The sequence below is a fragment of the Cnephaeus nilssonii genome (assembly GCF_951640355.1).
Source record: "Cnephaeus nilssonii genome assembly, chromosome: 12".
Taxonomy (NCBI): domain Eukaryota; kingdom Metazoa; phylum Chordata; class Mammalia; order Chiroptera; family Vespertilionidae; genus Cnephaeus; species Cnephaeus nilssonii.
In genome coordinates this window covers 25,582,716-25,610,545 of record NC_137083.1, presented here as the reverse complement: position 1 = coordinate 25,610,545, position 27,830 = coordinate 25,582,716, and the positions used below count along the sequence as shown (strand labels likewise).

The 27,830-nt window shown below is 42.7% G+C and overlaps 1 protein-coding gene across 1 annotated transcript; it reads right to left on the bottom strand.

The window, feature by feature from the left end:
* Nucleotides 1-488: 488 nt before the first annotated feature.
* On the bottom strand, nt 489-27,830 carry PON1 (paraoxonase 1; the record flags this gene model as incomplete). Its single annotated transcript, XM_079785697.1, has 9 exons — nt 489-658; nt 3,156-3,284; nt 7,467-7,548; nt 9,359-9,559; nt 14,082-14,208; nt 17,658-17,826; nt 19,518-19,573; nt 21,076-21,146; nt 27,760-27,830. 9 exons carry the CDS (start codon nt 27,828-27,830, stop codon nt 500-502), a joined length of 1,065 nt encoding a protein of 354 aa, XP_079641823.1. The 3' UTR covers nt 489-499.

Sequence of the window (27,830 nt, the reverse complement as noted above, 5' to 3'; positions counted from 1 at the left end):
TCTGATGTGCAATATGTCTAATGGCTTTGCTTAAGGATAAGTGCCTGGGGTTGAAGGGTCATTTTTCGTGCACACCCAGTTTCTGGCATGTGAACTGGAGTCCCTGGGGCTTCTGGATTTCTGATGACCTGTAAAGCCAGCCTGCTCTCCTGTTTTCTAAACAAGAATCAGCAAGGCAGCAATAAGTCATGTGCACTCAGGAACACATGTCTTAGGGAAAGTGCCTTTTGGGTCACATACTGTTCCATGACCACTTTAGGCATTTTATTGTACAGGATTTTTACTGGTAAACAAGTATCCAAGGCCATTTTGATTTTGTACTTTCAAAAAACCTGACACATCATATCTATTCTCAGTTAAACAGCACCTTCATCCCTAACCATGGCCTAATTTAGGGTCAACGTTCATTGTTTAATGAGATCACTGTGGTCCCTCCGAGCTGGCAAGCCGTTGAAATGGCGGGCTCACAGTTCCCACGGCGTGGGTGCAGATGGGCCTGTTAGAGCTTGCAGTAAAGAGCTTTGTGGGACACCGTGCCAATCAGCAATTTCCCCTTGTACACAGAGGCCACTGAACTTCCTTGCAACACTGTACCATTTTCTGCATAAACCACTGTGACTTTGGGTTCTTCTGTTAAAATGTTCTGGATTTGGATCACCTATCAAAGAAATAACAATTGGTTAGTTTTGTTTAAAGGTCACTTAAAATGTAACTTTAAATATGGATCATTTCTCCAGAAGAAGCTTTTAGGTAAATCATATTTTGTTCCAAAATTACTCTCTATATAAGACGCCTGTTTCCTTATTGGCACAATAACAGGTTCTGATCTTAAACAGAGATAGCGACACAGGCCTACAGAGGTGAGGCAAGAAATATAAATGAGTTGCACAACTTGGGTGTGAAGCCTTAGGGAGCAGCAGTGACTGGTAAATTGTGGGGAGGGGCTGTTCGTAATAGTAAAATTATTGCCATGCTGGCATTCAGGGTAGTTTTTTGTGTATTTTCAGATAAACTAGGAATCTGGATGTTTACACTTAATTCTTGGTTTTTAAATGCTGGCAATAAAAAAAAAACAAAAAAAACGGCCCAAAAAGAACATATCTCTGTACCACACTTATCCATCCCTTTAAGGTCTCAACTATAAGATTTTATAAGTTCCGTTTCCTTCATTTCGTTAAGCAGAAATATGATGGTATCATTCGCAACGATGCAGTAGCATGTTAGACTGCTAAACGGCCAATATTTGACCATTTTGGCTGATAAATGGCAATTTCACACTCTCCACCCTCCTATAAAGGGCACACGGTGAGTGTGGAGCCCAGGGCTGTGCCTTGGATGTTCCAGTCGCCATTGGTTTCTCATCTGTAGAATGAGATGGGTGGGATTAGGTTAAGCTCCCTTTCAACTCTAACCTTCTAGGGTAAAATACAATGACCTGAAGAAAGGATACCTACATGCAGAAACACCAAATATGGCAGACCAGGAACCCAGTGTCTGGAGAGAAAAGGGTCAATGGAGCATTTAAAGGGACCTCTTTAAAACAACTGGCACCAAAAACAGATGTTTCAGAAAATTGCCATAGTGTTGAAGTGTAGTAGTTACTTACTGGGAAACAGTTTATGGAGCACCTGGGCTTAAGTAATTAAACCTCTTTCAATAAAACCAAATTATGCTTCCATAGGGCAGTGTATTAGATAATGGACTGTTATTATTTCTTGCTATGTGTGCTTGAACAGATCCATCATAAGAAAGGAAGTATTTTTTTCCAGAACAGTAAACCAAGTCCATGCTATGGCAGATGACCCAAGTTCACCAAATGAGCCAACAAGCAAGAACAAATTAGAATCTGACATGCTGAGTTCCAGTGACCACACCACAGCATACATTTCTTTAAGTCTATTAAATATACCACAGGGCATCCTCCTACCTAAGAATGAGCAAAAGGTACAAGGGATTGCATTTGAACACCATCACAATTATCCTGTAAACCTAAAAATAAAAGGTATGAAGGGCCATCATGTAATTAGAAATACACATTTGGGTGAGTGTTTAATCCAAGACACAGGCTATAAAATATTTTTTTTCTGGTGGGGTAGCTTTAAAAAGAGCAGTAGACCAATTCAAAAATGATAACCTATAGTTGATGTAAATAGCAAGTATAATTAGTACATACTGAAAACGCACACTAGCAAACCCCGGTTAAGTCATAGTAAACATGAAAATGCCTGTGGCCAAATGAGTTTCATGTTTTACACGACAAAATAGTTCACTGATTAAAGACCATGGACACAAATAGGGCCTCTGGGTAGTAAAACTGAGGTGGAAGGAAAGTATTTTAATCCAAAATAATTCTAGCAAGTAATATACATTCCCAATGGCAGGGAAGGTAGACGCTGCCCATTTGTGTTTTAGGACTGGTCCCTGGTGTCAACTTTGGCACGTACCGAAGGGGGAATTGAATAGGAAGGCAGGTAACAAATGCTGAGACCATGGCAATGTGATACATTATATATATATTTTTAAACCACTATGAATTCTCAAGTTGGAGAAACTCACTATTAAAATGAAGATATAGATCCTAACCCAGGCCCCGGGTCCACACTCCACTCTCCACTCTGCTCAGATGAACAAAGACTGACTTAGAGGGATCTCTTGCCCTCCAGCTCCCAGTTAGGATTGACCAAGAGGCATTGGGGGATGGGAGGTCTGAGGCCGAGGCAAGGCACCTGTTCTCCAGGCTTCCTTCCTCCCTGTGCTGGTTGGCTGCATCCCTCAGCCCAAGGCCAGGTTCTGCTCAGAAGACCTTCACACAGAGCTCTCTTCATGTCTGGCTTCTGTCAGCATTCTCTGCCCCCTGCTAGCCCTGGGGTTCTGCATTTTCCCCTGTTGATTTCCCTACACTCTGCCCACAACTGTGTACATGGTGTCCTTGTGTAATTCCCTCAAATTACCCAGTTTAAGTGCACCATCTGTCCCCTGCCTAGACTCTGCCTAAAATGCCTCCCCAAGTCAAAGTCCTTCTTTCTAGCTGATCACTTGGACCAGTTATCCGTGCCCCCACCCTCTTTTATTTGCCCATAAAATTGAGAATTATGTTTTCAACTAGAAAACATCTGGGAATAAAGTCGCTGATCTCATTCACTTTTCCAACTAACCTCTGATGCAGGAACGTGCTCCGGGTCGTAGAAGAAGATTCTCATGCCATTGGGGTGGCACCCAACCCAAAGGTCCCCTGTCACAGGGTCCACGGATATGTTATCCACGAGTGTGTTAAAGGCCACGGACTTCCAGATTAAAAACAAAGAGAGAACAAAAGACAGCAAATGAGGGGGTAAAAATTGAGAGATGATTGAGCAATATGGCAGGGAAAGCTACTGTCTTGTTCTCGGTCACCACAGTGTTGGTTCCAGGGACACAGCAGTTCTGCCCCTTTCAATAGCGCCCAGGGAATTCCATCAGCTTCCAGGACAGATGAGGGAGCGGGACATACAGAAAGCCAACAGCCCTAGCCGGTTTGGCTCAGTGGATAGAGCGTCGGCTTGTGGACTCAAGGGTCCCAGGTTCGATTCCGGTCAAGGGCATGTACCTTGGTTACAGGCACATACCCAGTGGGGAGTGTGCAGGAGGCAGCTGATCGATGTTTTTAACTCTCTATCCCTCTCCCTTCCTCTCTGTAAAAAATCAATAAAATATATTTAAAAAGAAAAAGAAAGCCAACAAAGGCTATGAAAAGTTCAATAAAATCAGTGGACGTAACATCTGTGCATGACCCTAAAACCGAAGGGGAAAAAATGTTTTAAGTGCAGCATAGAACAGTTCATTTCTAAAACGGCATGTACAAACGTTATTTTGATCAGCATTCAGAACACAACCAGGAAAGATAGGTTCCTTTCTGATGGGAACTTCAATGAAATGTAGGCTCTTCTTTAATGGCTCATCCTAGGCTGTGAAGCCAGAGGACAAATGATCACTCCGGGTCTAATTTTCGCGTTGGAGTTGGGAAGAAGTTTCTTCTTTAGTCTCCTGATATTATCCAACTCTCCGCTCTTCTGCTGTTTATTTTCTAAATATAAGTTGCAAGCATGTGATGACTGCACAGATTGCTGTCGAGGCTCTGCACCAGGATCATAAATAATACCAACGATTCTTAATTCCTCCATTCATCATCTTGGCTGCCTTCTACCGGGAAGAAATCACATCTATTTGTTTGCCTCTCACGCTCAGTTGGAGAAGCAATATCTACCGTGTACCTCCAACAGAGACCAGCATACCTCAGCACCCAGAGACCCTGTAATAAGGGGCAGTAACACATTGCAAAGGCCAGAGCGTGGGCAGGCAGCTGCAGGGAGCCAACGTGGGCCTGTGCTTCCTGCTCAAAATGAGAGCCATCCCCACATGTCCCTGAAGGAACTAGAGGGTTTGAGCATCTCGGCAGAGTCTCCTTTTCACCTTCGTGCAAAACCGTCGCTCATTCATACCCTGGACACAGGCAAGGCTGGCCAAAGGAGGCGGCTGAGTGAGCATGCTCTGTCAAAATCAGCCTCAGGCCTTCTCCACAGACCAAGCCCCATCTATCACAGAGCCAGTCTACTCTGATCAGTTACTTTCTTTAAGTGAGGGAAATGTTTGTGTCAGGACTCTGCGATTATCTTTGGAAGGGGTAATAGCTAATTGGTGAATTCCATGGCAGATAAAAGCCTGTAGAATTGGGAGTCGGGGTGAGAGTGGGAGAAGGGCACTCAGAAGTCCGGGGTCCCATTCATTCAACACACAACTCCTGAGCTCCGGCCATGTGCTCTGCAAGGAGAGAATGGAGTAAGCAGCAGACCTGGCTCCCACCGAGGGAATGCTGAGGGGCCAATGGGGAGCCTGTGCTGGGCTCCTGCCATGCAATCTGTGATTCCAGTAATACTGACGCACCGCAGTGCACGCACATGCCACTGTTCACGCCTTTCCAACGCCAACTGGAAAATGTCACATGCCTGGGTCACGGAAACTTAATAAACTATTGTCTCGGGGGGAAATTGTATCCTTTGTCAACAAATATCCCAATTTTTAGAGAATTGTAACTCATGGAAGTGGGACTAATTCATTGGCTGTCTTGATTTTTTTTGGGGGGGAGGGATTATTTCTATTGTAGTCAAATATGCATAATGTGAAATTTGTCATTTAATGCAGTGGCATGAAATACATTCACAATGTCGTACAACCATCACCACTATCCATTTCCGGAAACTTGCATCATCCCAAACAGAAGTTGTGCCCAATAGCTCCCCATTCCTCCCTCTCCCAGCCTTTGGTAACCTCGAATCTACTTTCTGTCTGTGAATTTGCCGAATCTGGGTACCTCCTACAAGTGGGATCCTGCACTATTTTCCCTTTTGTGTCTAGCTTATTTCACTTAGCATAATATCTTCAAGGCTCATCCATATTGTAGCAAGCCTTAGTACTTCATTCCTTTTTAAGACTGAATAATATTTCACTGTATGTATGTACCAAACTTTGGCAGGACATAAACCCATCCACATCTCATTGAAAATTCTAAGATCAGTCTCAGCTATCTTATCAAATTTATTGGCACTCCAGGTATTAATGAACTGGTTTAATTAATGTGAACCTTCCAAAAGAAGAATAACAGTTCAGTTGCAAGGGTAGCTTTAACTGAGTTATGTCAGGAAACAGGCGTGATCTGTTGCCAAATGTGGAAGCCAAACCTGAAATTGTGCTCCATCTTGCCTTAGCAGGAGCCATGCCTTTATCATTGTGCATTGAATGTTTATTGAATTGGGTTCTATTCTTAGAAAATTCTTTAACTTCCAATTGACAGCGGTAGGTATTGCTATAACCACAGTTTGTTCTTATTCCCTCAGCCAGTATGAGTGTGTGCAATTCCATTTTACTTCAGCTAATACCAAACTAGCCCAGCCAATGATTTTTAATGTCAGACATAATGTTACATTTGATGGTGCTTCGAGGTAATTTTCTCACAGTGAAGCCTCTCATGACAGTTCCTCGGATGTGCTGATGGGAAGGGTCACTGTGCCTGGTGACAGCGCTTCCTGCTGTGGGTGGTTATGGCAGGAGAGAGACGTCTTGTTTTTCAGGGGGAGGGATTACGTGCATAATGTTCCACTTCGCTCTTACTTTCTCTTTCCTCTCTCTTGTGTTTTTACTTCTTTTGACCCAAATCTTCAAAATGGATCATAATTGGTGGGGGTGGACGATGGACCCCTGAAATGCCCAGCACCATCATAGTAATTTAACAAGTGTTTGTTGAATGCCTAGTAGGTGCTGGGAACTCTTCCAGGAGCAAATGGGGGTGGGGGAACCTGTCCTTGTGGAGCTTATACCCTGAGGGAGAGGCAGCTAATGCTAGAGGGAAAATAAAGTTGTATGGGAGATAGGAAGAGAGAGAGAGAGTGTGTGAGAGAGTAAAGGGAGCAGAGTTGCAAGTGTACATTAGGCAGCTGGGGAGGCCTCACTGGGTGACATTCTGGTAAAATCTGAAACGCTATGAAGGAGAGAACCAGGGAGGTCTGGAGGAAGATCCCACCAGCAGAGGGAACAGCACCCCATCCTGAGGCAGGGCCCTGCCAGGCAAGCTCCAGGAATATGAGGCAGGAGCAGAGGGACAAGGGTTGGCAACAAAGGCAGCAAGGTGATGGGCCGCTGGGGCACTGGACGGCCATTGCTACTACTTGGGCTTTATACATTTTGTGGCGATCTCTGTCATATTAAGCACCAAGTTTAATTGCAGTGCTTCTCTTAGTTTGTCAAAATAGGGGCGAACCCCAGCTTCTCTATGTCAGGGGATAGTGGGTTCTCTCCAACACGCTGCAGGAAGGCCCTTTGACAATCAGCTCCTTGTTTTAGGCCAGAGAAAGTAAGAGAGAAGACACGATGTTTGACCTAGATCTGAGAGAAGTCTTAACGGCTTGACTATTCCATCAACATAGAAAGAAAAAAAAGAAAGGGCAGAGGAAGAAAGAAAGGAGAGGAAGAGGAGGGAGAAGGAGAGATAGAAAAAGGGAGGGAGGAGGGAAAGAGAGGGAGGGAGGGAGGTGACTACCCAAAATGCGGCCACCAGATTAATGCTGGTCTGTGAATTGTTTCAGGGCCGCCACCAGCTAATAATGTAAAGGAAGGAAGGAAGGAAGGGAAGAGAAGAGAGAAGAAGAAAGGGAGGGAAGGAAGATAGGACTAGGAAGACAATGCTAAGCTTAAAATTGATTAGAGTAGAAAAAAATCAAAGTTTCATAGGTCAGATGTGTGGTTGGCTTCTTCCAGCTCCACTGCCGAGTAAAAGTGAACAACAAACACATAAGATGCGGATGGCTCTTAATAAAGGAGTAAAAAATTGGTTCTCATGCACTCCAATTAGACAATCCTTTTTTCCTCACTTAATTTCACAAATCAATTAGAATCTAATTATCACTCTGCAAACATAGAGTGTTAATATATCTTACCTTCAATGAAGTTAAAGTCCAATTAGCATGCTTTTCATACACATGGATCTTATGAGCCAGAAGTTCAGATATATAGACATACCTTCAAAGAAGGAAGAGCTACATCAAAGCACTCGAAGTGATGCAATCCAAAAGATGACAGTGAAGTTGTGGTAACTCTTCCTCAAGAAGAACTTGGCTTAGAGACTGGAACATGGAACCACTCTCAAAGCTCGTCAAATTCTGAAAGCACTAATGAGTTTACAGAGCACACAGGAGTTTTAATCCTGTAGTTATTTCTAAGGGTAGAAACCTAGTTGACCCTCTTCAGTAGGGAAGGAACTTAGCCCTACACACCAGCTCTTACATCTGGGAGATAAAGCATTGCAGTGCTCCTCTTAGTTTGTCAACACAGGGGTGAACCCCAGCTTCTGCATGTCAGAGGATAGTGGGTTCTTCCCAACAGACTGCAGGAAGGCCCTTTGACAATCAGCTCCTGGTTTTAGGCCAGAGACAGAAAGTATGAGAGAAGACAAGATGCTTGTCCTGGATCTGAGAGAAGTCTTCCTCCCCTCCTACCCTGAGTCTAGTTGGACCCCGTGGGTTTAGTATTTTGCACACAGTGCAATGCCACACTCATCATATAGACCTGTGGTCAGTCTAAGCACAGTGATCTCGGAACAAAATAAGAGACGACTGCTTGATTATCTGCTATTTTTGGAGACCAGGAGATAATATGAATAATTGCAAAGCTGTTCATGTTGCTTTCTCTAAATATGTCACTGCCCTGGCCAATGTGGCTCAGTGGGTTGGAGCATCATCCCATACACTGAAAGGTTGTGGGTTCAATTCCCAGCCTGGGCACATACCTAGGTTATGGGTTCAATTCCCAGCCCAGTAAGAGTGAGTTCAGGAGGCAATCGATTGATGTTTCTCTCACACATCTATGTTTGTCTCTCTTATGATTCCTCTGAAATTTGCAATGATACAAGATGAGGAAGGGAATAGATGGATGGAGACCCGGTGCACGAAATTCATGCACAGGTAGGGTCCCTAGGCCTGGCCGGAGATCAGGGCCGATTGGGGCCTTCTGGCTGCCAGCCAGGGCCTTCCTTCCAGCTGTTGGCTGCTGGCCGGGGCCTTACTTCATTCCGCGCCACCTCCTGATGGTCAGCACATGTCATAGCGAGCAGTCGAACTCTCGGGCAGTTGAACTCCCGAGGGGACAACTTGCATATTAGGCTTTTATTATATAGGATATACTGTATATATATCAGTGCTACCCAAAGTGAAGTCACCAGATTAATGATGGTCTGTGAATTGTTTCTGGGCCACCACCAGCTAATAATGTAAATCAGCTACATCACTAAGCACACGGCTGAATTGACTTTTTCTTCCCCATAGTAACACTTTTTTGATGAAGGAAGCAGTACCTTGATTTACATTTTGGTGCAAGCTCTTTATCTTGTCAGAAACCAGCACTACCGGAATATATATACATATAACTACATTCTGTTAATCTCATTATAGACTAAAAAGTCTTCCCTCAAAGCAAAGCTATTTAGTAATACTAAATGATTATCACAGTATTATTTAGTAGTTCTAAATATTGCAGTATTGTTTAGCAATACTAAACAATAATCACAGTAATATTTACTAATACTAAATGTTTATTCACCCTTTTGAAATGTACTTCCCCTATAAAAATTTTTTAAAGTATGTCTCCACAAAATAGGAAATTTTGATTTGATAACTTTTACCTCCTGAAAATTTGCTGTTTTACATTTTTCTTAATTTCCTCTTACTAAGATAACATGTTCAAATGTATCACATAATTTAGAAAAGGAATATGTTCAAAAGATATCTAATGAAAATATGGAGAAATGCATGACATTTTTAAAAAGATTCCGTACTTGCCATCAGGTGAAACGTTGATTCCATTAGCAAAATCAAATCCGTCGGCCACCACTTTAACTTCATTTGGACTATAGTAAACCACATATGACCATGATAAACCCAGGTAGACCTCCCAGGATCTCAAGTAGGGGTCGACAAAATAGTGATCGTTTGTGGCATAGAAGTGCTCAGGTCCCACTGCAACAATATCATTCAAACTGCAATTCAAACACACACATAAGAGATATACAGATGAAGGTATTGTACATTACAGGGTTATGCACAGGCATTCGTTAATGTCTATTCCTAAATCAAGATGTGGGATGGAGCCTTCATACTACCTGTTATGGAAGAGAATTAATATGAAATCAGCCCCACCTATACAATCCTCAAAGGCAACAATTACTCTAAGAAACCCTAAGAGGGCCTTAGCCAGTTTTTCTCAGTGATTAGAGCGTCGGCCTGCGGACTGATGGGTCGCTGGTTCCATTCTGGTCAAGGGCACGTACCTTGGTTGCAGGCTCGATCCCAACCCTGGTCGGGGTATGTGTGGGAGGCAACAAATGGATGTACCTCTCTCACATCCATGTTTCTCTCTGTCTCTACCCTGCCCTTCTGCTCTCTCTAAAAAATCAATGGAAAAAAATGTCCTCAGGTGAACAAAACAAAAACAAACAAAAAACAAACAAAAAAAAGAAGAAAGAAAAGAAACCCTAAGAGATGATTACAAGCTTACTAATAAAAGCCTAGGTGGTCCTTACGCCATCACACTGTGATACCCTCACGCCATCACAAGATGGCTGCACGCACAGTGGGTGCACGCAGGTGGGCAGGGCTGGGCTTGACACTGCGTGCGTGGCACAGAGCCTGCCTGGGAGTCCCGCCTCCTCCTAGCTCCGTGCGTGGCCAGGCCTGGGGGTCCCGTTCCTCCATGCGGGGCGGAGGAGGTGGCTCCGGCAGGTCCCCACATGGCGCAGAGGCCTCGGGGGGGGGGGGGGGGCAGCCTCCTCTGCACAGCACGGGGGAGGCAGGGCCGGTGGGTCCCCAAATGGCGCAGAGGTTTGGGGGTCTGTGGCTCCGGCCTACCTCTTTGGGGCAATCTATCGAAGAACCCGGATGGGTGGGCAGGGCCTACCTCTTTGGGGCGATCTATCACGGTGCTCCCACACTGTTACAGAGCACAGGCCAGGCTGGGAGACCGCCCCCCCCCCCAGTGCACAGATTTCATGCACCAGGCCACTAGTGTAATATAAAAGTGCTATTTACTGTATCTTAAAAGTGCTATGGTGTGTGTGTGTGTGTGTGTGTGTGTGTGTGTGTGTGTGTAAATACTAAATTCAGTAGACATTAAATTAGGCCAGGAATCATTATCAGGGCAAAACTTATTTATGCTCATATAGCACTTATTCTCATAGAGAACATCCAAGGCATCCTCAAACAAGAGAACAAACATTGGCAACACTGTGACTTGCATTTTAGTCAAAGCTCTGCTACTATTGCTATGTGACTTCGGGAAAATCAACCATCTCACAAGTCAGGACCTCAGTTTCCTTATCTGTAAAAGGAGGAAGAGATGGGCTGATCTCTTTCCACTTTACAGAGTCACTTCCAGCTTTAAGGTCTCATGATTCTAAACTGAGTAAAATGTCCATGAACAAGACTACTCAGAAACAGGATGCTATGGTGTTTTCTTTTTCCTTTCTGATTTTGATTCTCTCTCTGTTACTGAAAATCCAAGATATATGAGTCTATTTTTCTGCTTTAATAGGTACAACAGCAAACACATAAGTGAGTCATTCTTTGCTGATTGAGGTGACAGAAGTTTCCCGGAGCTATTATCTGGGAGAGAATTATCTCTCCTCTATTGCGGAGGCCCTAATGGCCAGCACATCAGCGCTGACGTTGCTCTGGGCTCCTGGGCGAGTTAGATAAGTGCACAAAGCCTCAGTTTTCTCATCTGTAAAGAGAGGTTAAATGATTTTCCCAAAGTCATACAGCTCATTAGTATAAGAATAAGGGTCAGAATCTTAATTTGTGGAGTTGCAGTGGGAATTACAATAATAATGCCTGTCCCTTGCTTTGCTAGGAGCCTGCCACTCACTAAACCCTCAATCAATGGCAGCCACTATCACTAAATGAGAAAAAAAAAAGTCTAGGAATTTAAGATTAGTCTGTATAGGCTTCAGGCATAAACCTGCAAGTTAGAGGCTTTCTTTCTCTCTCTTTTTCAAAAGCCCATTTCCAAAATTAGTATGCTTTACAATCACTTGCTGATTTTCATACAAAGGAGAATGGTTTAGAGCAATAGTTTTAAAACTGGATGGAGTCCATTTGAATCCTGACTTGCTTGCTATCATCTGTGCGGCCACAGCATGTCACTGAACTCTGAGCCTCAGTTTCCACTCTATACCTTCAAAAGCTCCGGTAAGAATGAAATGAAATAATGAATGCAAAGCCCTTGGCACCATGCCTCTTATATAGTTAAATGACAAATAATGACCATTGTGTTATTATTAATAACTAGAGGCCCCATGCACGAAATTCGTGCACTGGGGGGTGTGTGTGTGAAGGAGGGTCCCTCAGCCTGGCCTGTGCCCTCTCGCAGTCCGGGATCCCTCTTGCAGTCCAGGACCCCTCGCTCCTTACCACCCGCCTGCTTGCTGCTCCTTACCTCTTGGCTCACTGCTCCTTAGCACTGCCACAGAGGTGGGAGAGGGTCCTGCCACGGCCGCTGTGCTAGCCAGCTGTGAGCCTGGCTCCTGGCTGAGCAGTGCTCTCCCTGTGGGAACGCACTGACCACCAGGAGACAGCTCTTGTGTTGAGCGTCTGCCCCTTGGTGGTCAGTACGCGTCATAGTGACCAGTCGTTCTGCTGGTCCTTCTGCAGTTCGGTTGATTTGCATATTAGGCTTTTATTATATAGGATAACATGCTTAAATCATAATACATTAGTAAGTCAAAAATTAATGCTATAAACAACAATTAAATACAATGCGGAAATTATGCAAGGGTAGTTCTTGCATTGAGATAGCAATGAATGGGGCACTGGAGTTATTTTCAGTTTGGTTCTACATTGCCAAAGACCAATATTTTTGCAGTTGGCTCAGAAAAAGAAATCCTGGGAAATTAGACATCTGAATTTCCAAGATGAGATAGTGAAACAAATAGCTTTTCACTATTTCATAGTGGCCCAGATCACCAGCTCCAGAGTCAAGCTACCAGGATTAAAATCTCAGCTATACCATTTACTGATGGCGGCATCTGGGGCAAGTTAAATACTCCAGGCTGCAAATGTTTAAAATCCAAACTGGTATAAGAATGAAACCTAAACAAGAAGGCATTTGTAAAAAAAATAATAAAATAACCTGTTTAAATTGGTTATTGCAGCACCTAACATAGTTAAAGCTCATTATGTTACTACTACTATATATACGTTTCCCTAATTTAGATCTTGGTATTTGGCACATTCTCAGTGTCCTCATTCTCTTTCTAAAACATATTTATGGAATGATTGTATGAATAAATTCTCCCATAAAAGATCTCTGAATTTCCACTCATCCCTGGGATGCAGAAGAAGACCTGGGCCATAGTTCCTCATTGGCCACTATGTGATTGATGGACCTTCCTCCAGTGACTCAATTTCTCTCCAATCTGATTCTTCATCTTCAACACCACCAGGTAAGAAAGGAGAGAAAGGGCATGGGTAACACTCAGCGCAAATTACGTGCCAGGTGCTTGGCTAGGTACCTGCATGAAAGTAACACGTGGTTTAAAAGAAATCTAGATTTACAAATACCGAGGTAGTTGAATACTGCATGTCAATCATTCAAACAGAGTTTGGGCTTCTAGAAAACCATAATGATTAGAGGATAATAATTGTTTGGGAAGCTAGTGTCAGATTATTATCCTAAATCTATCACTTGCCTCATGAATCAAATCCTAAAGAAGTCAACTTTGTGTGGGGTTGATGGGGGTCTTTGCCTGTGTCCTTTTTCCATATGCTATGTGGTCCGGGAGCTCAGGATGGAGCTGAGTGTTCCCACAGACCTGCAATTTCACCAGTCGTGCGCAACCTCACTGAAGTAGAGGCAGTGCAGGAAGGTCTTGGAGGCATCTGCTTTCAGATCTGCTCGTGGGCATGTGTTTCTAATTCATATAAACATCTAAGATTCTTTTTTTTAAATATTTTATTTTTTCCCCCTTTTTTTCAAATTTCTTTATTGATTAAGCTATCACATATTTGTCCTCATCCCCCCATTCCCATCTCAAACCCCTCCCCACGCATGCCCCCACCCCCCTGTTGTCCGTGACCACTGGTTAGGCTTACATGCATGCATCCAAGTCCTTTGGTTGATCTCTCCCCCTTTTCCCCAACCTCCCCTACCTTCCCTCTAAGATTCTATTTTAAAAGACATCAAAGTAAATAACCAAAATAAATACATTCAAGATGCAAAATTCGCCTATGAAACTGGTTTGGGTTTGAAATACTAAGTCTGTTCTTGGCAAAGAGCAGAGGCCAGGAGTCATAAGCCAGTATCCAGCCTGCCTGGGGAAGGGGCCACAGGGAATGGGTCCTATCTGAGGGCCTGGGTCCTCAAAAGTTTCTGCAGGACTGAGCACTTGGAGGAGTGTGTGATAATTAGAAGGGAGGGGAGAAGAGCCATTATCCTCCTTATCCCCCAACCAAAAGGAAAAACTACAAATGAATGAAAGGGAAATAGAAATCGATGGATTTCAGTACCTAGGTAGAAGTTCGTGTCTGATAGTTTTCAGATGCAAAAGTGATTTTTCTTCTTTTTGAAATTTAAACAACTCAACGGTGGACTTAGCATCTGGATGGTTCACCACCAGCAGGTACACGGTATTATCTGAGAAGAGATTAAAAACAAAAATCGAAACATTAACTGAGCTCTCAGCTGTCAGAACTATCTCCAAAAAGCAATTTCAACCCACCTCCAACTGGCACTTAGGGTGTCAGGCAGATGGACTATTTTCATCTCTTTGTAGAGAGGAGCATTTGCAATTGTTCCAAAGAGAAATGACTAAAGGAGGAACCAGTGACAGTCTCTGAAAACTCCAAACTCCACCAGGGGAAAAATAACCTTAAATTAAGAATGAGCGGTGCTTGATACTAAAACTCCAAAGAGCATGTTAAACTTTCTCTTGCAGATGGTCTCAGCGAGATGCGGAGTTGAGCTAAAAGAGGTGGGGAATACTAATATGAGAAGGTGTGTTCAGGTACAGTTTACACAGTGAAAGATTATAAATTCCATAAAAAGACCTGAGAGAGAGCATCAAAGGGAAACCGCTCTGTGAGTCCGTGTGACTTTGGGACATGAAAGACACCGGTTTAAGTGGCCAAGAATGTGGCAAGTGAAATTAGATGATAGTCTTTGCCTTATGAATAAGTAAATCTATAGAAATCTTTGACATGACCAAATAGGTTTTTAAAGGAAAACAATGGAAGATTTAGTAGGTTGACTGAACAGATTGGAGCAGAGAAGCCAGCTAGGGGGTTCTTCATTCCACAAACAAGTATTTAATTTATTTTAGTTGGTGTTAAGTGATACAAAGAAAATAAAATGGAACAAAGGGATGGAGTGTAATGAAGTTTTCTTCATGGAAGTGGAGGAAGTTCTCTCTGATGAGTAGTATTAAAGCAGAGACCTAACTGAAATGCGAGATGAAGCCATGTGACTATCTGGTGAAAGAGTATTCCAGGCTAAGGGAAGAGAGTGTGCAAAGGGCCTGAGGCAGGAGCTTCCTTGACACATTCGCTTAATGGTAAGGTTGTGCTTGCAGTAGACTGAGTGACAGAGAGAGTGGGAGGGCTGAAGCCATAGAAGTAGGGAGCCAAGGTTAGTCTTGCTAGATCTCAGGGTAAGGATCCAGGTTTTACTCATGGGGGATTTAAGCCATAGAGAAACATGATCTGAGGCTACAGCAGCGATCCAGGCATGTGGAGAAAAGGGACTGGGCCAGGAGGAAAGGCAGGAAAGGATATGAGAGGCATTTGGCTGGAAATATCAGAAGTCCTGAGGAAGGAGGAAGTCAGAAAGAAAACATAAATAAGGATTAAAACCCAGATTAATATTTTGCATAGCAAACTCTACCTCTAGAAATTTATCCTAAGGAAATGTTCACAGAAGATAAATGCACAAGAATATTTATTTTAGCATCGTTTGCAATGAGCATAGAATTAGCTACAGACTAAACAGTCATTAACAGCCATTGCAAAGTAGCTCTAAATGCGCTGTCATAGAAAGGAGCAGTGTTTAATGCAAAAGTAACTTATAGAAGGGTTTGTGTGGTATTTCCTTATCCTATATAATAAAAGGCTAATATGCAAATTGACCGAACAGTGGAACGACCGATTATTATGATGCGCACTGACCACCAGAGGGCAGATGCTCAACACAGGTGGAGCACTGCATTGGTCAATGTGCTCCCACAGGGGGAGCACTGCTCAGCTAGAAGCCAGGCTCACAGCGGTGTCAGGAGCCTCTCCAGCCTCCACAGCAGCGCTAAGAATGTCTGACAGTTGGACATTTCCCAAGGGCTCCCAGACTGCGAAAGGGTGCAGGCCGGGCTAAGGGACCCCACCCTCCCCCGAGTGCATGATTTTTGTACACCGGGCCTCTAGTTTTTATTTAAAAGAGTGTACACACAGCCCTTGCTGGTTTGGCTCAGTGGATAGAGTGTCATGCTGGGGACTGAAGGGTCCCAGGTTCAATTCTGGTCAAGGGCACATGCTCAGGTGCAGTCCTCAATAAGGGGCATGCAGGAGGCAGCCGATCAATAATTATCTCTCATCATTGATGTTTCTATCTCTCTGTCCCTCTCCCTTCCTCTATGAAATCAATAAAAATATATTTAAAAAATAAAAATAAATGAGAATACACACACCACATACTATATTTCTTTGCATTTAAAATATTTTTAAATAAAATATACGGTTGATAAATACATAGAGAGATCATTGAAAGGGAAAATATATATGAAGGGAAGTCATATGGGATAAAAGTAAAGAAGGGAAGATCAAAAGATAGAAAATCATTTGGCAACATTTGAGTTTAAAGTGGCTACAGCAAAGTGGCTATACCAAATAGAAGTATCTAGTAAGCTGAAGGAATGGAACTGAAGAGCTGATTAAAAAAAAAAAAAAAAAAAGAATAGCCCATTGGGGTGTTCTCTGAGAGAGAAGGCACAGTTTAGTTGTGACGTGGTTGAACTTTCTGACATGCAGAAAATAAAGAAGAGGCAAAAGAGCAGTCTTTTGGAAAATGCTCAGAGATTTCTAAATGAGTGATAAAACAATTAGCAGGAGAGAAAACTTGCAGAGAGAGAAGCAAGTTGCTTGAAGAAGGAAGTGGTCAACAGCATAAAATAAGGTGGGTGGAGGGAGGGAGGGAGGAGATGGGAGAGAAGTGGAGGGAAAGGAAGGGAAGGGAAGGGCATGAAGGAAGAAAGAGAGGAAGAGTTGAAAGGGAGAGAGGTTTGTTAATAAGGACTGAAGACTTTCAAAGCAGCGATTTTAGCCACCCCAATGGGTAAAGTCTGGAATAAGGACTAAAGAAGGGATTGTGTGATGAGTAGGTAGAGGCTGTGGGTGTACTAGTAGACATGGTCCTCAAACCTAGCCTTACATTTTTATCACCAAGAGAACTTTTAAGAAGTACTGCCTCCCAGTCTCCCCTCAGCCTGACTGACTCAGAATATTAGGGGCTGGGGCCTGGGCATCAAGCTGTTTAAAACTTCACAGGTGCTTACGTGTGCAATTTGGGGTTAAGAATTAATGTAGAGACCAAGGCAATGGCTAGAAAAAAAAAAAGAGGAAGAAATGGAATTGAAGACATAAGGGATGGAGGGGGCATGGCAACGTATTAAAATGTGGAGACACAGTCTGAAGACAAAACAGAGTAACCAGTGGACAGGGAGCCAAAGCTGACCATGGTGAGTTTCTGTCTCCGGATCTATAGGCTGCAGGTGCCTTATGTTAGACAATCTATTCCTGTGCATGCCTGGATCTGTAAAATGGTTTAAAATGGAAAACCCATCCTATTAGGGCTGACCACAGTAATTATAGAGATGTGAATGTTGGTAGTAGTTTGAAAAATTAGGTGCTTTAGGAAACTTCAATATTTTAACATTCTCAAGTATTTAAGTAGTTACGATATATTTACTTAACGTAGGGGGTAAGTTTAAAATGCAGAATAAAAATATTACCCATGATTATACTTTAGTTGGCTGAAAAGAAATACATGGGTTAACTTTCTAAAATTTGGTTTTATTTCTAAGAAACATTACACATTGTTACCTTCATCTGTGAATGTGCTGATCCCATGCGGGTTAAATGAAGACATATTGAATTTACTTCCAGAGATCCTCAATTCTAATACCGCTGGATCTTCCTCATTCAGGTCCATCAGAAGTATTTTTCCAGGCATATTGGGGTCAAATTTCTTCATTCCAGGGTATTTTAATCCCTTATAAATAATGAAGGAGAAAAACCGGGCCCATTACAAATGGTGATGGAGGTGGTAGATGGCCCGTGGGTTCACTCTGTCTGTTTCATGCAACAAGGACACATGGGCAGCCCATTGGCTGGTTTGTGCAATGGGTCCACCGAGGGCTCTGCAAACCAAATGCTCCATCAGGGGACCCCTCACTCACAGGCACAGACCAGACCCATGACCAGCAGCGAAGTCATATGTGTCTCATATCACACCTACCAACCCATGAGAAAGATAAAAAAATGGAAGAGCAGGCCAAAGGGGCATTTACTAAAGGTGTTTAACAATATACTAGTAAACAATTGCTGGAAGCTAATTCCAGCATGTCATAAATGCAAGAAGTTTCATCAAAAGGTTGATGGAACCTTGAGGCTTGCCTACTGGAAATGGCTAAGGGCATTTCCCCACACCTAAAGATTTGCATAGATGATTGTTTGCTGTCAGACAGCTGAGGGCATTTTACTCTACATGTTATTGCCTCCTACTGGCCAAACACCTGAACAGCCGTAGGCAGTTCCCCCAATCTGACAATGGATTCTGTATACTAAACCTGCCTTGCCTTTGATATGTATATCTACCTTGCTTTAGGACAATTTGTGTTAATAAAAAGCAAGGGGTCCAGCGAGACAAGAGAACTTGGTTCATATAGCCAAGCTCCTCTGGTTCTCCAAAATGCCTTCCAAAATTATGTTCTGTCTCTAGACTCTTTAATAATTTATAGCAGCCCCTTCTCCAGATTCCTGAACCCTTCTAGATGCTGGACAAGACCCCCGGCATTAACAAGGACTATGAAGAGAACATTGTTTATGGTTTTCAGACCATCCCCTGGCAGGTTCTTGAAAGCATCTCAGGCACAGAGGTTTAGGGAAAATCTAGTGAGCCCGGATACAACTCCTTCACCTTCAGTTAGAACAATGCAGCTCTTGTTTGTTTTAGACATTGGGGCCCTATATGAAATTCTGCTTGAAATCTGTATTCTATTGCTTTGAAAAAGGTTTGCCGGAGACTGTTGTAGAGGATGACAAGTCCTCCATCTTCATAAGAGAAAACTGGACTAAATAAATTACAACGGGCAGCGAAGGGTCTTCAGCAGCTGGATGACTTGTATACTGTATCCTCTGAACTCCTTCATCCAAGCCTAGAGGGTCAACCCCTTTCGTTTGAGCTGTATGACTACTACAGTGATCTGTACGCATGAGAGTTTCCACAAATATGGTAGACTCTCTCTTCAAAGTCAGGAAATTATGGAAGAACCTATCAGCAATTTTAAATTAAAGAACTTACTCTGAAAAGTATAAAAAGCTAAAAATCTAATTGACATGTGGAGTGGTATAAAAGTACACTAATTTAGCAAATATTTGAGGACACCATTTAAGTGCTTTGAGGGATAGACAGTTGAATGGGGAGCCATTGTTTACTCACTGGGCTCACAAATTGTTACAATGGAAGATAAGATAAAATAAGAGTTCAGTGTGCACACCGAGATACAAATGTGCATGGAACACATGTGGTCATAATTATAACACCAGTGTAAATGCATATACAGTTTGCTTTTGGAGCCATAGGACTGCTCATTTTATTTGAAGGTAAGCATGGGTATATAGAAGGCTTAAATGAAAGACTTAAGCTACTGGTTCTAGAAAAGGGTCTATTGAAACACTTACAGAGCTAATCAAAGCCAGTCCATTAGGAAGTATCTCCAAGTCTTCAGAGCCCATTTCTGCCAGGAAAGAGAATAGATAACATATTGTTTCACACTCTTGCAGGAAGCTCGTGGTCCCCCCCCCTTTTTTTTTTTTATCACTCCTAACTTGAAAATGGGGCTATATATTTAGCTCTCTTTGAGAGGGTCAGAATAATTAATCCTTTCCTTTATTTGTCTAATTGACCAATGTGATTATATAAAATTAAAAGACATTAATATAATTAAGTATAATTAAAATTTACACTTAATATATTTGTTTTAAATTGATAGACTAAAAGTTTTTCCTCAGAGTCTGAAATCTCATGTAAAGTTCATGGAAATTCACAAAATGTGCAAAAGGTGCAATAATTTGAAATTAGCTTGCTGTTTATTTTAAAGACACAGAGTAAACTACCAATATATATTGATTCTTAAGAATTCCAAATCAAATAAACTCTTTGAAAAACACATTGGAAACATAAGCAAAATCTAATTGTTTCAGTTAAAATGAGAATATATTTCATATGCAGAGTATGCATTTACTATTAATTACAAACATGAGTAAAATATCACTAAGTTAGTTATACTTTAAATACGTGTAATCAACCATTCTAGAAACAGATGAGATCTTTTAGTTTTGTATTGATACTCTTAGTGGAGAGTTTGTTTTTCCGATATCTAGTAACATTTAATATCAATATTTATTTGTTTTTTAGAAAAAAATTGCACTATGAAATATCTGACCAAGCTTTACATGCTAACTGAACAAGTCATCTGGTCTAGCCTTTCTAACCTTAGGCAACTAACATAAATAATTCTAAAAGGAAAAAAAGAACAAACAAAACAGAAAGCAACCTAAGTATGTATCTCAAATAAGCCGTGCTCAACTAACAAAGCTGGTTGGTTGCAATCCGATGGGAACTCAAGTCTTGTGACACTCCCTGTTGGATGCCTACCCCAACTGCTCCTCCCCTGCCCTTTTATGTTTGCTGACAGAGCCTGCCTCCTACAAAGGAAGTCTGATAATTACTTTTCCAGCTTCCTTTGCAGCTAGGGCACCAGTCGGTTGTTTAGCTCTGACTAATGAGATCCAAGGGGAAATCTGCTGAGAGCTTCTGGGGAAAATTTTCCTCCCTGATATTAAAGGAGAGAAGCATGAGGAGAAGCCTTGTGGTAATTACAAAGGTGTGGGAGGGCTTTCTAAAAATCGACCCTTTACTCACTGCTTTTTCTCCCTCTTCTATCTCTCCTCTGCCACTTCCTCAAGTTATATCACAGTGAAATCTAACGTTCCATTGTTTTTGCTAAATGGGCCAAACAAACAAACAAACAAACAAAAAGATCCAAACACCACGGTCCACACCTTGGCAATGTGTTAGTGAAGGCCAAAGTAATTTATTTTAAATTACCTGACTTAATAGTACTCTTCTGGCTCACAATTTAATTTTTGAACAAAATTTAACAGGTGTCCTAATTACATAAATAGCAAGATCATACGGCAAGTTCAAATAAGATACTTCCTTCTCTCACATACTTACCTATTCCTTTCACTAAATTACAGTTAGGAAGGTCTACTGGTTCTACTTCTCGAAAAGCTGTAAGTCGTTTTCTGGGGGGAGAAAAAAAAGGGAATAAAATACACATAAAACTATTCAGAAATTATAATTAAGTTGCAAAGGTAAGTAGCCAACAAAGTTTTCCTTAACTGTACTTTGCCTGGGTTTCAACCCCAGGGATTTTGGTCCTTGGAACTTGAGCAATTCTACGAGGCAGGGCCAGAGCCAGACACGTGGGGTTTCTCATCACAATATGTAGTATCTATTAGGCTGAAGTAAATAGATACACAAAGAAGATACACTATTAATATTCTCTCCTGGGCTCTATGCACTCTGACAGGAACAGGAACTATTTCATCTGCCCTGTAAGGAGGTCTAGGTGGAAATTTGAATTAAATAAGCAACATGGTTCCAATTTATTCCATTGATGTTTTAGAGCTGCTGACAGATGGGCCTCCAGCCCGTCTGCCCATTCTGACTCCAAAGTCGGGACTGGGCATCTGCTTTCAGGTGTGTGACTTGAAAAATGCAGGTGTGCTTAAAAGGATTTATAACTTCAGAAAATCATACCCAAGGCCAGCATATAAAGAGGCATATTACACAAACATACCCAAAGGCAGTGTATTAAATCAGAGTTCATAAGCATCAACGGGGACATTGGAGTGAAGGACAAAGGGAAAAAGAACAGATGTGAGAAGGAAGTACCAGCAGGCTGCCTGAGTAGAGCAAAGCTATTGATGAGGCATTTGAAAGAAATGGACTAGAACATTAGCATCGCCAACAGATTTAAACAATAAACACTTTTTATAACTAATGATACCATATATTACCATAGCCATAGTGAGCAGCAACAATTATCTAAGAACCCTGGACATCTTATTTGGCTAAAGAAAGGCCAAAAATAAATTACCTTACTGATAATTTAGTCTCACAGAAGGAGAAGGATGGGCTAGAGGAGAGCAATGAACAATTTGGATAAAATACCTACCAACCTGGTACACAATGACAGGGATTTGGGGGCAATTGATCTTTCATTATTCATTCAGAAAAAAAATGTAGCATGGCCCTACTACCATGCCATTGCCTATCAATTTCACCTTCTAAGAGGGTCTGACCTAAAAGGCTAGGAGTGAGGTCCAGTAACTGGCTTTGTTAAAGCACCAAGTTCATCCTAATGTTCAACCAAGGTAGAGAACCACCAGTCTGGCTGCCAGAGATCCAGAGAAGAGGACGGCCTAGCCTGCAAGGAGCTGGCGGTTCCCTAAATGGTGAACATGAACTTAGAAAACAAAATTTAGCCCTGGCCAGCGTGGCTCAGTTGGTTGGGCATCATCCCCATGCACCAAAAAGTTGCTGGTTCCATCCCGGTCAGGACACATGCCTGGGTCGCAGGCTTGATCCCCAGTGGAGGGAGTACAGGAGGCAGCCACGATGTTTCTGATGTTTCTCTCTTCTCCCTTCCCATCTCTCTAAAAATCAATAAACTATCCTTTAAAAGAAAGAAATATAGAAACGCAAGGAAGGAAGGAAGGAAGGAAGGAAGGAAGGAAGGAAGGAAGGAAGGAAGGAAGGAAGGAAGGAAGGGAAAGAAAACGGACTTTAAAGGAAGGTAGGCATCTGCCCCAGGACATGAGAAACTAAAAGGCATTTCAAAAATGGGAATCTGACATACAATCACAAAAATGCACAATAGAGAAATAAAAGGGGAAAATGAAGGAACAGTGGCTTGAAAATTTTTAGACTGAGACCCACATTAGGAAAAGCATTTTGCATAGTAGAAACACTCATCACACACGTTCACACACCCACACACCACACCCATCTGAAATAGGTTCACAAACGAATTCTTACCCTAATGCATGTGCTAGGTACCTCCATGACTTTTCTATTTAATTTTATTTCATTTATTTGAAAATGCTGGTCATAATCTGCTGCATGGATTTTGTGATCCACCATTTTTAAAAACACCGGACTAGAGTAAGTTCAGTGAATATTCATACGGTGCCCCAAGGAACTCAAAGGAGCGGTACAAGATGTTAAGGGAGAAGATATAACCAAGGGCAGTACAAAGAGTGGCATGGAAGAAGAGAATCAAGGATGTGAAATTGCTGAATGGGCCAAGTCTTGTGAAAAATGTCAAGGAGAGCCAAATTAGTTCATCTTAGAGTCAAAACCACACCAGAAGAGTGGGCATGCTGCCTGGTTCTCAAAGTTCATTAAATGTGATAGGTTCATGGAGGGCAGAGAAAAGCTAAACTACCCAGCCCCTATTCTAATTCTAGCTTCTCTTTCATGGAAGACCATCTCAAACGTGGAAAACAGAATGATCACAGTTAAAACCAGTCCAGGGTAGGTAAGGAGGCATTAACTCAGCACTAAGTGGCTTTGAGTTCAAATCTGTGGCCAAAACAAATCAGATCTCAACAGGAAAATCATTGCTACTACATTTCAAGTACTGTATATTCCCTCATTTAATCCACAAACACCTTGCCGAGGTATTACTTTCCCTATCTTACAGGTGACTACGATTAAGTGGCTTCCCAAAGCCACAAAGTTATGAAGTGGCTGAGCTGGGATTGGAGCTCAAGTATGAATGCCATGCTCACAGTCAGTCCTCTACGCAAGCAAATTTTACAGAGAGCAGTGCTTACAAGCTGGAGGAAGCACCGGAGGACAACTCTGCCTGTGTTGCTATAATCCTCATATTTTTCTTTCCCTCAATGATTAGGAAATATCTTGTCAAGAGCTTGATTAAGTCCAAATGTTCCAGGTCTGAGGGATAAAGTGCAATGGCTGAGATGTGTCCCTGATTCATATGCCTCTGAATTCTGGCTGGAAATCACATATCCCCTGGTGTGAATTATTTTTTTTGTAACGTGCTTGCTCTTACAAAAGAAAGTGAGGCTCTTTAGCTACAGAGTAAGAAGTCCATTCTGGAACTTTTCTTGGGGCCAGACTCACCCTGATCAGTCTATTTTCTGTCACTGCATACTCCTCATTCATTCATTCATTCATTCATTCATTCAATATTCCCTATTGGGGTCTACTAGGTGCCAACCTTTGTGCTCAGGGATCTCACACATACTTCCTTATTTAATCTCCTTAATCACCTTTGAGGCAAGGACAAATATTTTACCTGTTTCATAGGTAAGTAAACAGAGGCACAGAGAAGCAAAGTAGTTTGCCTGTGTCCATCTATTTAGAAGGGTGGAGTTGAGATTTGAAATTAGGTGTCATGATACCAAGGACCCTTGCCTCTATCACTTTCACGCTTCTTTCTATTTGCTCAGGCTTTTCTCTCCACCTAGAACATCCTTTACCGTCTAACTCACTGGGAAAACTCCTACTCATGATCTTCTGTAGCTCCTTCTTATCTTCTGGGATAGGATTACTAACTCCTTCATTTATCCTCATAAACCTTCACATCTCTCAAGTCTTATACCATGTTGTTTTATAGTTATCAGTTTGGGGTCTTGTTCTTCACAGTAAACCCTGAAACCGGTGAGTGAATCCTACAACCATCATCCCCATGACTTCCAGCATAAACACAGTGCTCACAGAAAGAAGGGACTCAATAGGTGTTTGCTGAATTGTTTCATGGAATTAGTAGGTGTGTGTTGGATGGAGGAGATGGTGTTGGTTGCATTGATAATGTAGGCTGGTGAGTTATATGTCTTTAGCTTAGGTCTCAATGAGGTAGTACCACAATATATATCATTATTAGGTAGACCATTCATCGGTGGATTTTTGAGAGAGCAGATAGCAATAATAAAAGCTAACATCTATAGCCCTAACCGGTTTGGCTCAATGGATAGAGCGTCGGCCTGTGGACTCAAGGGTCCTAGGTTTGATTCCCGTCAAGGGCATGTACCTTGGTTGTGGGCACATACCCAATAGGGAGTGTGCAGGAGGCAGCTGATTGATGTTTCTCTCTCATTGATGTTTCTAGCTCTCTATCCCTCTCCCTTCCTCTCTGTAAAAAAAAATTAATAAAATACATTTTTTTAAAAAAGCTAACATCTATAGAGCACCTTTCATGTGCCAGATTTGATAGATATTCTACTGTGATATGGATTATTCCATCATTTTTAGATGGTGAAAAGTCTCAGAATGGTAAAGTGACTGGAAAGTTGTAGAAATGAGATCCAACTAGGTTGAAACACACCACTGCCCTCTTCCCAGTAGAGTGGGTTGCCTGGAGGAGGCATAAGGGGTGGCAGAAATGCAGCAAGAGGACTAAAGCTAGTATTGCGGTCTCCTTCTAATAAAGGGAAACACATTGGCCCACCCGTTGCGATCAGCAATTTAGGAATGGGGAAGTTGCCACGCAGACACGGGGCTGCAACGCTGCACACTCCAGGGGATGCTGTCGATACCGAGTCCATTCCCTGCATTCGCACAGTGCACCCTTGCAAGGACACAGGCAGGTGACTACGAAGATGGGCAGAGAGACTGTTGATGCAGAGGAGCTCTTTCAGTTCCTTTGCCTGTGCGGCTATCACCTCGGAGGAGTCAGGGACAGAGCCAAGACACCCCTTGTATCCTCCCACCAGTTCCCCCTAGCCCCAGGCCTATGTAACTTCTGTGAACCTGCCGCGCTCCCATACACCCATCTCTGAAGAAAAAAAACATGTATCCAATGGAGATCTGGCTTGGCCCTGATGCAGGCCTCTGGACATAATCTCTGCTCTTCTCTCCCGTGGGTAGATTCATGATCTTCTCTGGGACTCAGCGGCCTTATCTCTAAAATGGGGATAAAGGCGTTTTACTGATCCTCCAGGATCTTTTGATTTTGTCCTAACATGGGTGATGCAGGAGTTGAATGTCCTTTAGAGAAGGCACACAACTCCCCCGGGGAGCTTGTTCAGTAATGCTGATTTTGATTCAATAGTGTGGAGTGGGGCCTAAGATTCTGCAGGTGCAGGGAGCTCCCAAGTGATGCTCATGCGTCTGGGCCATAGCCCCTTTGACTAGGGAAGCTTTAGTGCCTTTCTGACAGTGGGAGAAATCTTTCTTCCTGCCCCTGTCTGGGCTGCTCCAGCAGGCTCTGCAGCCATCCTCCATCACCCTAACTACCATCTTCTCAACCCTGCATTGCTTCTATGCCTGCTCTTCAAGCCCTCTTTCCATTCTAAAACCAGAGGTCCATCCCACTCCACTTTCTTTTCCCTACTCAGTCATCAGATCAAGCCACAAGTTTGAGGACTGAAGCTCCCTCCCCACCAGAAGACATCTCCATGAGGGACAGCTGGCAGCGTGGAGGCAGAACAAACTGAGGTGCAGCTGCGAATGGAGAATCCAAAGGAGAAAGCTCAGGTGAGGTGTTAGATGGTTCCATACCACCTCTTTTCTTTGCATCCGAGGGTGAAATCACAATGCACACATATGCTGGAGCACATACAGATATATTCCCCTTTGGTAGCAAATAGTTCCATGATGAATAAAACCCACAAACCAATTTTCACATTATTTAAAACCTCAAATCACTATGTCTTACTTTTTTTTCTAACTGTTTATGATTCAAAAAATAACCAAGAATTAGAAGGGGGGAAAAATGTTTAAAAAATCAATTAATTCCCTAACCGGTTTGGCTCAGTGGATAGAGCGTCAGCCCGTGGACTGAAGGGTCCTGGGTTCAATTCTGGCCAAGGACATGTACCTTGGTGGCTCAATCCCCAGTAGGGGGTGTGTAGGAGGCAGCTAATTGATGTTTCTCTCTCATGGGTGTTTCTAACTCTCTATTCCTCTCCCTTCTTCTCTGTAATATCAATAAAATATATTCTTAAAAAATAAGATAAAATAAAAATATCAATTAATTTAAAGAAAACACCTCTTCTGAATGTAAGCTTCTAATTAGTCCATACGGTTATAAAATTTTTAAACTCCAAAATGTTCAATTTGACTTTTAGTAATGTTTTACTTCAAAGTCAACAGCAAGGTAGGGATTAAATGATCTCTAGACTTTGAACCCCTGTAAAAAGTTACCACAAAACAACTGATACATTCTTAAAACTAGCCCCCTCCCTTCAGTATCTAACAACATATCAATTCTTTAAGGGAAGTAGGGCACCAACATTCACCCAGTAGTTGCTATGTCCCAGGCACAGTGTTAGTTGCTTCCTATATGAGTGAAGCAGCATGTTAGAGATGTAAAGGGATTTGACCAAGATCCCACAATGGAAGGGACAGAGCGAGAACCCAGGATATCAAATGCCAGTGCCAGGGTTCTCCCCCTCCCCACCCCTTCTCCCCAGTCCCTACTGGAAGACATGGGCCGCAGTGGGGACTCCTTTCCCTGATTCACACAATATCAGGGGGGCCCCCCAGTCTGGTGATCTGTTTTGAAGGGAGATTGAGAAGTGAGTCTGTAGCCAGGCACACAGAACTTCATGAAAATTAATTCCTGTACGCCAACTAGGCCACTCACAGCACTGACAACTGTCTCCTTACCCCATCTCGCAGACCTTGAGCAAGGACATGTTTTCAAGTGTCGGACGAAAGTTGGACAGTCATGTACGAAACCCCTGAGGGATGTCCATCCAGCACTTGCCTGCAGATTTTCTGTCAAGAGCCTGGACCCCACTTTGGGGGGTGGGGGTGTCCTGGGCTGGGAGGGGCTGGGGTGGGGAGAATAGGTGCTGCAGCCCACACCACAACCCGACTTACTGGTAAGAAGATTGGTGATCCTTGAAGCATGTCATTGCCAGCCCCAAGAGGGTGAGCACCAGCTTTGCCAT